The following is a 12,500-nucleotide window of genomic DNA, read 5'->3' on the forward strand; positions in this document are numbered from 1 at the left end:
CCGTTTGATTGTCGCGAGCCGCTGTGAGCTGACGGACGCTTTGACAGCTGCTGTGATTGGCTGACGGCTCTGAGTGACAGAACCGGTGTATTTATTTGTTCTACACCGATCACCCCCCCCCCCCCCCCCCCCCCCCCAGCTCTTCGTGTTTGAGCCCAGTCCTGTTGTTTTGTGACTTTCTCAGAGCACCAGTGGTGAAACGTGTTAAAACTAATCATTCCTCATTAAATCAGCTTTTTAAAAACTAATTACAGTTATCCTGCATGACTGAACTGAAATGTGTCTTCTTGTCTTCCTGTAAACCATTTTCACTGTTTCCTCTTCTTTTCCTGACCAGTCGTCTTTTCTGGTTTTTCTTATTTAATGGTTTGTAATTGTTTTCTGGATATTTGTACTTACTCAGATTTCACTGTAATACTTTTGGTTTTTATGGGGCTTTTTCTGGTTTTCATATCTTTCTGGAGTCAAAGTTGAGTTTTATTATTTTGGTTTTGTTTTTCAAATGTTCTGTGGAGGAGCTTCTTTGGATTTTATAGAGTCTCACTTTGTTTTAACAGGTTTTATTTTCTTTTTTTGACAGATGATTTTGACTGGGTTATTTGATGATTGATTGATTGATTGATTGATTGATTGATTGATTGATTGATTGATTGACCAGCTTTTCCAGTTTCAGGCTGTTTTCTTCCTCTTTATAGTTTGTGACTGTTGGCTTCAGTTAAAATCAAACAGTCCAGCTTTCTTCACAATTTGATGTCTTTTGCATTTAAAAAAAAAGGAATTTTCCGATTTTATTATTTTTTTCTTTTAATTTGATTTCATTTTGACCATTTTTTAATTAATTTTTGCTTTTAGTCTTTTTTTTCTTTCTTCTGTTTTCGACTGTTTTCTGACTGATGAACTTCAGGATCAGTAACGTGATAATCTACGTGTCTGTGGCTCAATCTAAAGTTCACGCTTTATTTCTGAGGTACTTCTGAGTTGTTTTGATGAGTGAACCTGTTGAGCGTGACGCCACAGCACCCTCTGGTGGTGGTGGGAGATATGACAGGTGCTCAGTCGCAGCGGTTGGATGAAACTTTTGACGTGTTTGTGTTTCCTGTGTGCAGTGGAGTCCAGCAGCCCGAGCCTCCTGGCCCCCGACAACATGCTGGAGCGCTCCTTCTTCGTCCGCATGAAGTCCACGCTCACGAAGCGAGGCGTCCACATCAAGTCCTCAGGATACAAGGTGGGAATCCGACATGAGACTCCGCCCACTTCCTCCGCAGCACAGACTGACACTGTTTTCTCTTTGACAATAAAGTAGCAGGCAGACTTTCCACTGCAGTCATCCTCGAGGAGAATCGAGTGTATTAGTCCTGGATAAACCACGAGAGACCACACACACACACACACACACACACACACACACACACACACACACACACACACACACACACACACTGAGCAGCAGAATCCTCTTTAATCCCGCCTCTCGATCTGCGAGCGCCGACACCGTCACAGAGCTTAGAGTCCTGATGTCACACCTACAGGGCTGAGATGCACACACACACGCACACACACACACACACACACACACACACACACACACACACACACACACACACACACACACACACGATCAAACCAAGGTGACTGTGACTGCAGAGCGTATTATCCTGCGTGACTCTGTACAGTCACATCTGCCGACGACGTTCGGTTGTTTCTATAAGTTTCACATGAAACGAGTCGCCATGAATGAGACATGAGAACAGTTGGTCTCGTTTTCAGAAGCATTCAGCTTCACGACGACGTCATTCAGTTTCCCCCCGACGAAGTTACACTGCGGCTCAAACTCGTGTCATCATGTCTTATTAATATCTTTCATAAGACCTGATGTTTGTCTTGTAAAAAGAAAGAGCCAAAATGTCACATTTTCAATGTTTACAATTTTCTTATGTTTGAGATTTTTGAGCATCTTCCTCCTCTAACATCCAGATTATAGAGCATCTTCCCCCTCTAACATCCAGATTATAGAGCATCTTCCTCCTCTAACATCAGATTATAGAGCATCTTTGTATTTAACGCACAGTTCCAGGTTTTGTTCTGAACACACACATGAGAGAACCAGGCGTGATTACTGACGGGAGCATAAGTGTGTGTGAACACACACACACACACACACACACACACACACACACACGTCTGTGTGTCCACGCTGGGATTTACAGATTTACATATGGATGAATTAATTTGCTGTTTAAGCCAGAAGCTGATGAAGTCCTGGAGGAGGTGACCCAACATGGATATATAGAGAGAGATCTGTTAGTACACACACACACACACACACACACACACACACACACACACACACACACACACACACACACACACACACACACACACACACACACACGTGTTACCATGTTTGTAAAGTAGACGGCAGCACCGAGTCACTGATTCATCCAGTCTTAGCTTTGACTAGCATTAGCATCGTCAAATAACTCGTAGCTTCCCTTCATGAGTCGGTATTGAGCTTCTGGTGGAGGTAGCATCGATTTACGAAAGCAACAGTTAGCATTAGCATTGCTATTGGCCGTCGCTGATCCACTAATGCTAAAGCATCAGTTTGGTTGAAAGGGTAAAGCTAACTGGAGCTCTGTTGCTAGTTGGCTTTGGTAAAGAGAAAAACTGATCTGGAGTTCCATATAAAGACTTTCTCACTGCACCACCTTGTGGTAAAAGGTGGAATTAAAAGTAGAGGAAAGTTAAATGTGGCCTGCAAACTTTAGTTTTTTCACATTCTCGTGAATATTTTAGGATCACTTAAAGATTTAAGTAAAAAAATAATACGTATTGTAGTATTTCAGGAGATTCTTTCAGGTCTGTGGCAGGTCGGTGAGTTTATCAGCAGGACGACGATCCTGAATAACCCCGCCCCTCTCCCCTCCTCCCTTCCGCCCCCTGTAGGTGATCCACGTGACGGGGCGTCTGCGGATCAGGATGGCTCTGACGCACAGCCGCTCTGTACCCAATCAGATCATGGGGATGGTGGTGGTGGCCCACGCCCTGCCGCCGCCCACCATCAACGAGGTTCGCATCGACTGCCAGATGTTCGTGACCCGGGTCAACATGGACCTGAAGATCATCTACTGTGAGAACAGGTACAGGCCGCTCACTTTCACCCTGTTGCTCCTTCAATCGGTGTGAGTGTGACTCTATAATATAGTTTCTTCATGAGGAGAAAACAATATAAAAGTTTCAAAACTGCTGTCTGGCTCTTTCCTGCTCACTGTGAGAGTTAGCATTAGCATTAGCATTAGCACAGTCCAAACCTGTTCGAATCCCCATCGCTGTGTCGCTAAACTCCTGTTGACTGGAGGAGGAGCCTCAGTCCTCCAGACAGAAACAGGGAAGATGTCCCTCTGTGGGTAGCATTAGCATTAGCATTAGCCTGTATACACAGTAGCTTCAGTTAGCACTACTAAAGGCTAGCTTTACTCCATGAAGTCCTGCTTACTTTATTCATCAGATTAGCATTAACATTAGTCCGCTCTGCTCTTTGTTGGAGGTGCCGACATCTTTAATTAATGTTAATGCTAATGCTAACTGTTGCTCTGTGCTCGTTACTTTTCTGGTCGGTCAGAAAAGTCCGAGAGCTCCTGTGTCCTTCTGTCTCACGAGCCCTCTGTTAGCTTTAGCATTGGTATCATCATAAGCGCTTGAAGAGCAGTTAGCATTTCACTAAACTCCTTGTTTGCTTGATTTCTTGTATTTAGGTTGAATCAACTGTTTTTGTTGTCGAAATTGAAAAAAAAAAAAAAAGTGGCTGATTTGGTGGAGTGGTCGCCTTTCAGTCAGAATGTTGCAGGTTCAATTTCCCCATGTCCAGCTTTTCTACGTGTTGAAGTGTCCTTGAGCAAGGCACTGAAGCTCAAACTGCTGCCATTGGATGGACCGAGCGCCTCGCATGGCCGCCGCCTCCTTTGGTTCAGGGCAGCGGTGGCCGAGGTGTCAGAGTAGCAGACTGCGCTTTGGGAGTTTGCAGGTTCGAATCTTGCAGCAGACAGATCACTGCCATGAGTCCCTGAGCAAGACCTTCAGCTCTCCGGCGGGCCATCATGTTGGCTGAACCAACGTATCGTAGGAACCAGAAGGGTCAATGCGGAAAAAAGCAAATTTCCCAGATTTAATAATACATTTTTAACCCTTTAAAAGAAGCTCCAGGATGTTGAACAATATTTAATTACTTGATTTTTAGCAACTTTTTAAAGTCAATCTTGATAAACACCATCATCTGACTTTTTAATGTTGAAATGTTTTGTCACTTCCTGCTTCATATTGTGTAAATTGATCACCATGATCAGTTAGCGGCAGACGAGACCGAGGACTCTCTGATTGTTTTGGGCGAAGTCGTGAAACATCTGCACATTTTTACAGTTTTTCTAATTGAAAGGATCGATTCATCAAATGCCGCGACTGGAGAGAAGACGTGTTAATAGCTGCCGTCGTCAACATCTCGGACTATTTCAGCGACTGCCATTAACACGTCGGCTCGGAAGAAACAGGAAGTTAAAAAGCAGATAGGTCACTTGTACGAGGGAGAGGTTAACGCTCCGACGTCCCAGAATCAGTGGGAGCGACTGCTTGTGCATTCATGCTTCACAGCTGCAGTCGGAGAGGAAAAGCGTCTTATTCATGAGGAATCTGACCCAATCCTCCCTGGTTTAACAGTGAAATGTGTCTCTGATGGATCTATCTGCTTCCCTCTGTCCAGATAAAGCTGATAGGCATCAGGATCCGGCTCCGGAGTTAACCGGCCCACTGAGGAGATTCATATCAGCCTTGAAAAGAAAAAAAAAAAAAAGAAAGAAGAAGAAGAAGAAGAAGAAGAAGTCAGGCCTTCATGTTTTATTATAAGCAGAGAGGAGGGAGCAGTGATAGTAGACAGATTGGTTTTTTTGTGGTGGCAGAAAGGGATACAATGCGCGGCGGATGATGATATTCAGTGCGGAGAAGCGAGCAGACAAGCGTCGCTCCCATTACAGAGCCATTTTCAGGACGACTTTCTAAGAGAATGAGAAAATGGGAGGATGGGTTTTTCTAAAGAACGGAGTGTGCTGTTATCTGCCTGCCAGACATTAGTCCTCCACCCCCCACCCCCTCCCCCGCCTGGGCTCCATCACAACGGGAGGAATGGTTCTGTCTATCCTGTGGCAAATTTGTTCAAATTAAAGCTTTTGAGGCCGACGTGTGTTACCTGTGCAATACGCCGACGACTCCGCTCTCTTGTTGGCTTATTAGGTGGGTTTTCTTTTCGTTTTTTCACGAATTAGACGTTTTGACCGCAGAGCTCCACGAAAATCCAGCGCAGGTTCTCACTCTGACGACCTTCTCACCTCTGAACTGCATCGATCTTCATCATGTCCACCGTCTCAACCTTGTTTATTCAGACCAGTGTCACCAACCTGTAGAGGGCGCCAGAACTCACATTCACACGTTTACCGAGTTGGATTGTTATTACGGTGACTGTCAAAATAAAAGTACCAAGTTGGATTGTTATTACGGTGACTGTCAAAATAAAAGTACCATGTCCAGGAGAAGATATACGGGGTGTTGCCACCGTCGGCGTCTACACAGGGAAAGTTTCCACAATGTGTTGCTTTCGCCTCGTTAAGTGACAATGGAATCTGAGCATTTTTTAAAAGTTGCACCATGGGATCCATTTTCAAAAAGTTGTGTTTTCAGTGGCTCATGCAAACGGACCCCCAAATGCAACAAAGCTTTTTTGTTGTTACTTGAAATCATTGACGTGTAAACAGGCTCTTCATGTACCTCGAACATGCAGAATGTCAAATGTAGCCACTCCTGTGCATTAGGTGGCAGTAGTGAGTCAGTGTCATTAGACCTGGAGCCTCTTCATTTTATTAGCACCTTTCAGAAACTTTTGAATTTAGAATGATTTAATATTGATTGAAGGTAAAAAGCAAAATTTATGACACTGAACATACGTAAAGGTTGCCACACCGAGAAAAAAAGTATTTATTAAATCAACCACAACCAAATATCTGCATTAAAGTAGACAACTTTTATGCGTCTTTGCCAATCTTTTCCTGGTGTTTCTGAGTTTTCACGCCGTGATTTGTTGACTCTCTCCCAGGATCAGCGACTACATGGACCTGACGCCGGTGGACATCGTGGGGAAGCGCTGCTACCAGTTCATCCACGCCGAGGACGTAGAGGGAATCAGACAGTGTCACCTGGACCGTGAGTAGCCGCACCTGAACGAGTCTCCGTCCACCACAAGAAACATGTTCCTGGAACTGCACCAGTTTTGGCTCTGGTGACATGGTAACTGATTACTTTAAACACCTGAGTAACTCAGGGACAGTCACTGAAATGAGTTTGTTCCTTTGGATAGAGGTGATTAGAGCTTTATAGCTGCAGACTCTTTCTGTCCTACGACGTGAGCGTCTATAAGCTAATGCTAACAAGACAACCATACAACTGTGTCAGCATTATTGTCACTGGGAGTCTCAATAAGTAACTTTTAGTTACACCCTACAGCGCTGGAGGGATCTAACGTCATCTGTCAGTTACTTTGATGAGAGGCGAAGAGTAATAAAAATCTTCCTAAAAGTTCTTCTACTTTTCAGCATTGTAGAGTTTTGCTTGTGGAGCAGTTCAGCTCTTATTGCTGCTGTCAGGAGGTGTAACACACTTTACTCAGCTGGTTTCCTGGCTGGTCCGATGCTTCGTTCTGCTCGTGGATTTACAACGGCGGTAAAAACCGAGGAGGCGTATGGAGGTGGTCGAAAGCATTTGGAGGCCTTTGGGGGTGTTCGAAGACATACAAAGGAGTAGATAGGCGTTCGAAGACGTCCGGAAGTGTTGGAAGGCGTGCAAAATCCTTCAAAGCTCTTTCAAGGGGTCCAAAGATATTCAGAGGTGTTCGAAGGTATACGAAGATGCTTGGAGGCGTTTGAAGCCACTCGGACGTTTCCCATCCCACAGAGACGTCGTAGAACAGCAAATATTAACAAGAATGTTCAACCAAATATCTCTATTGGCTGCAACGTTAGGCCACGCCCTCGAGTGCAGGAGATCTATATTATTTATGTCGCTGCTTGTTGACCCAGTGTCCCGATCTGGAATCGACACGTCTGAATCATGTGACACGACTCAGGAAATGCTGCCGGCAGCTCCCGGAAACTTTTTCAATTACCTTGTAAAGTTGCTCTGAACATCCTGAGTGACAATCTGCCAGTGACTCTACGGCGGCCCGGCGGGGTCAGGTGGGAGGAGGAGGAGGTGTAAAACAGCAGAAAGACAGAGGAGAAGGGAGTGCCGAGCGCAGGGAGATTATTCCTGTCAGTCTGCGCTGAGGGGGAAGGTCAGGGAGGCGAGCCGGCAGCCAGCGGTTTAAATGACCGGGTTTTAGTGGAGCGTAGTCTAATACAGCACCTTCGGTCACCTCGGCTGCTCATTTTATTCTTCCTCTTTCAAAATTAATTTCCTCTGTGAAAGGGGGGCTTTCAGAAATGGATGGCTGAGGGGCACCGGAGGTCTTTCCTTTCATTTCTACTTCTGTCTCCGGCGCTCTCAGATTGTTCTGGAATCGCTCTTTCTTTGGGGCGCTTTAATTCTCCGGCTTCATGAACTGGCCGCTGATTGCAGTGGAAGCCGATTTCAGCGCTGCCGTCTAATGATTCCCCACTTTTCTTCCAGCTGCTCCGACTTCCTGTCTAATTAGACGGCGGCGCGTCGGACTGCTGCCGAAAAGCAGAAAATAAAGAGTCCGGTGGCGTTTTGGTAACAGGTTGTACCTGGTTACCTGTTGAAAGAGGAGGTCTGTAATGAGAGCTGTGTGTGCATGAAGAGGACCCGTAAATGTCTTCTCAGTCTGTTCACGCAGAGGTCTGCTCCGGGTTTTCTTTGCCCTTGGTGTAGACTGTCAGGCTACAGCCTTCATACGCCCAGTTACGCAAAGTTTCAGAGCTGCTGTCTCTTCCTGCCCTGTTTACTGAGTCTACCGCGACCATTAGCATTAGCATTATCCTAAACCATTTTTCTAACTGTCACTATTTCGCTAAACTCATGTTTACCAAAGGAAAATCTTATTTTTGATAGCAACTTAATAAAAGACACCACATTGTGACTGTAAGTGGAAGTAGCGTTAGCCTGTAGCCGCCATAGCTGTGATTAGCATTAGCATACTGAAGTGGAGCGGCTTGTTTGCTGTTTTTTTTTCCCGAATGCTTACGGATGCGGAAAACGGTTTCCGCTCATGCTAAAGCTAACCGTGCAGTCGTTGGACTTGGTGAAAGTGTTTTCAAAAAGGTCCACGTTGGGAACCGTTTTCAAAGAGTTGGCGTTTCCACTGGTTCCGACCACCGCTGTCGGGTGAACAAACCCCAAAACACAAAGAAGGTTTTTCAGTTTTCCCTGGGAAGCGTTGTGTAAACGGAGCCTTGCAGACAATCTGAGGAGTTTCTTAACAATCCTTCAGCAGGTTTCAGTTTTGCAGGAGGAATCTCTGTGACGTTGTTCATTTGAACCAGAAACTAAAAACTCTTGAAGAACCGCAGAGGAAAGTTCCTCCTGATTGAAAAAGAACCGTCGTAGTTTCATATTTTCTGATGCGCACAAGACAAGTTTAACATAAAACCAAACTCCCGATGTCATGGTTTTCAGAAAGACTTTATTAACTTTTTTTTCTTTTTGCAGCTCTGATTTCTTCTCTTTTCTATTTTTTTTTTCTTTTTCTGTGGGATTTATCTCTCCGTCTGCTCCCGATTCCCTCGCCGCTGCCGGAGTCGGATAGTTAGGGAATCGATCAAGGTGTGTTTTAGAGGGAAAGCCTGTTCTCTCAACAGGGATCTAAATTTTAAAAGGCTTCTTTTTAAGTGGAGGACGAGGCGTGATCCCTCTCTGTGAAGAGGCGGCGCTCTCTAAGTCTCCATCATTACCCGCTGACAGCCGGTCTGAGCCGGGGTCACACCTCAAAGTCAATCTGTCCTCGTTTCCACTGAACAGACAGAAACTCGCCTCTCGCACAGAAAACGCCAGGAAGGAGATGACGGAACAGAAAGACGAGACATCGTCCAGAAATTTATCTTTTCTTCAAAGAGGAGGAGGAAAAATGTGAAACGTAATGATTCACGCGGACGAGGGGAAGAGCAGAGGACCAAACGCTCGTTTTCTCAGGGAGAGACGGGAAGATTCGATTCTTCATGTTTCTTTGAAAAGAGTCCGGAACGACGAGAGGCGAGGAAATACCCGCTGAAAACTCCAAAGGAAAGACGGGAGATTTCTGTGTAAAAATTACTCTGGTTAGAGTAAAATATAGAGTACTGGGTCAAAGTGGAAACAATGAGCAGCTCTAATGCTGACGTGAAAATAGAAAATGAACGTGACTTAGCTCGAGTCTTAACCTGTGAGAAGAAATTGGCGGGTTAGCAGCTGTAGAGCTAACTTATTTAAGTTAACACGAAGTTAAAATCGGATGACCACAATGATTTATCGGGTGTCGCAGCTCCAATGCTAACATCTGAAAATAAGGTCCCGTTTGAACGTTTCAAGTGAAAACGCAATTGTTTTGGCATTTCAGAAAAGTTTTTGCATTTACACGTCAATACACGGGAACTACAGAGAGGCAGAAAATGGTGTAGTTATCATGTGGGCCACTAGTGGGCGCTGTTGTTTGTTTTTGTAATGAAGCCACACACACACACATGCAGCAGAGAACAATGAGCTCTAAACATGAACACTGGGACAACATTCCAGTGGACAGACCACCAAGTGGGATTGTTATTACAGTGACTGTCAAAATAAAAGTACCAACGGACAAGTTAAAACGCAACAAAAGTCTTTTCTCTCCACTTGATCATGTCGCGTAAACGGGGCCTAAATTACCCGAATGAGTTAGCAGCTGTGACGCTAACGTGGCAAAATGCATCATCCACGTAAAGTCTAACGTTAACACGTTGACACTGATTAATAAATCATATAGCAGATGTAACGCTGACATGGTAACACAGATTAATGTGATTTAGCAGCTGTACCACTGACGGAAAAATTGTAGATCAAAACACGTTAGCAGCTCATCTGCTAACGTGTGAAAATGGATGATGAAAGCTCATAATAAGAAAGTCGGAAAAACTTTTTGTCACACATTTATTATCCCGGGAAATAGTTTCCAATAATAAATGAATTTCTTGAACACAGATTGTCTCGGTGTGATTAGTGAACACTTCCTGTGGGAAACAATGTTCAAGTTTCGGTGCAGAAACTGGAACAGAGTGAACCTGCAAGGGGAACAAAAGAGGAGAAGAAAGATGGGGACGATTAGGAGCGAGAGGAGGAATGCGACTCGTCTTCTCACAATAAAAGCAAATAAAGTGAATAAAGAAAGTGGTAATGGGTGAAAACACAAAGAGGGACGAGAGTTTGGAGGGAGAGGGAGTCGGAAGAACGACACACCGGGAGCTGTGAAAAATAATCCAGGAGAGAAATGAGTGTTTAATTTTTCAGAGAAAAAGAGATTTGGATGCACATAAAGGAGGAGGGAGAAAAAATGGAATTACCAAAGGAGAAGCTGTCGCAGAAGAGAGGGACAGACAGACGGATGTTTGGAGACAGACGATAGAGAGACACAAAGACAGAGAGAGAGAGAGAGAGAGAGAGAGAGAGAGAGAGAGAGAGAGAGAGAGAGAGAGAGATGGATAGAAAGCTCGGAGGGTTTAAGCCTGCAGGCGTTTTAGCAGAGCTCGTCTCTCTGGACTCACTGCGCCTTTAATGAATCACACACACACACACACACACACACACACACACACACACACACACACACACACACACACACACACACACACACACACACACACACACACACACACACACACACACACACACACACATTCCTGTTTATGCTACATATCGAGGACTGAGTAAACCGATCCCCACCATAATCCAACGAAGTTCATCTGGAACTGACAAATGTCCTCCTGCTGTTATAAAAACTCGTGGTCCTCACCTTGTTATAAAAGACATACACACACATCTGTTTTTGAAGTTAGCACATTGCGAGGACCTTTATATTCAACCTACAAAGTCAGGACCAACATTTCTACTTCACTTATAGATGTAGAATTAGTATTTTTGGGGCACTGCGTAGCTCCATTATGCATTATGCTACTTTATGAGAGTTACTGAAATAGTATTAAAGAGTATTAAAGGACAGTTTTCAACCAACTAGCTGAAAACCAAGTCGGGAGTCGGGATTTTTATTTGCTATGAAGAGTTCCCAGGTGATATTAACTTGTCCTTATATGACATTCTCCAGCATACATTTATTTAGCAGAATAACCTATTTTTCACTCGGAATACGTACAGGTCAGTTAATAATCAAAACGTCTTTGCGTTTGGCTTTTGTAGTTTACGGCGACATCATTGGGAATCTTTGTTCCCAATGGGAACATTTTCAAAATGCGCCACTTTGTTTCTGTGTGTCAACCTGGAAAAAACAAAAAACTATATATATTGTGAGACGTAGCACTGTACATGTCCATTATGGTCGTGGTTAATACTATTGTTTGTACATGTGTGAGGAGAGTGACGATAAAAATAATGTGTTTTGTTCAATTTTGTTTTTACGAACATTTTCTACACCATCATCTGCATACATGGAGACCCATTTCTTAAGTACAGATACTAAAGGGGACGTAGAAGAAAGACTGTTTAAAGACGTCTGAATGTTTCCATCCTCCTGTTCTCTGCACACGTGTTCATGTTAAGGTTTCAATGCAAAACTCACAACGCCAACTAGTGGCGTGACCAGCAAACTACAGCTTATTAGCGTTTGTGGTATTTTCAGTCACGATTACAAAACAATACAAAGAAAACAAAATCCCATGCACCCACACCCACAAAAACACGTTGTGGCCTTGTGGGATCAGCAGGACACAAACTGCAGGAAACTTCCAGACGAAGTGAGTTCAGCCACACGACTCGCGCTGCTCCGACTGGTTCTCTCTCCACCTTTTCAACTTAATTCTACCTGTGTGAGCCGGGCACTGGTGAAAGAAAGTCCTGGGGCCCCGTTTTAATGGTCTGAAGTACAGAGTTGTGCAGCATCTGGGAGATTTTTCTGTTCTTCCAGTGGACGTCTGCTGCAAAGTGAAGCTCAAGATATAAAATAGGTGTTATCAATGTGAGGCTGGCGAGGGAAAGTCTGCCCAATGGAGGGTCCAATCAGCCCGTCTGATGATGCTGAAAGGCTCAAAAAGTACAAACAAGTTCTTAGTGTTAGCATTAGCATGTAACATAACATAAGGATGAAGTGGTGAAAATATATCAACTGAAATTCTGAGGCCTTTTACCCACATTAGTCAGAATATACTATAACTATTGTGATCAGTCCGCATTTTGACTAGTTGCCAGAATTATAGTTATATTTTATTATTAAAACAAATTTCCTTCATTGTTTTATGAATCGTTCTGTTCTTTACATTCAGATTGTCAAT

General features: G+C 44.1%; 1 protein-coding gene across 1 annotated transcript in view; it reads left to right on the forward strand.

Annotated features, from left to right (window-relative positions):
- The window catches only part of npas3 (neuronal PAS domain protein 3), a gene marked incomplete at both ends in the record, with an annotated part of 245,348 nt that overhangs the window by 221,271 nt on the left and 11,577 nt on the right, over positions 1-12,500 (forward strand). The window contains 3 exons of the mRNA XM_080479489.1: positions 1,107-1,225; positions 2,947-3,140; positions 6,137-6,243. Coding sequence (XP_080335615.1) covers positions 1,107-1,225; positions 2,947-3,140; positions 6,137-6,243 — 420 coding nt within the window. The remainder of the gene's footprint in view (positions 1-1,106; positions 1,226-2,946; positions 3,141-6,136; positions 6,244-12,500) is intronic.

Source organism: Lipophrys pholis (assembly GCF_963383615.2).
Source record: "Lipophrys pholis genome assembly, chromosome: 14".
Classification (NCBI taxonomy): Eukaryota; Metazoa; Chordata; class Actinopteri; order Blenniiformes; family Blenniidae; genus Lipophrys; species Lipophrys pholis.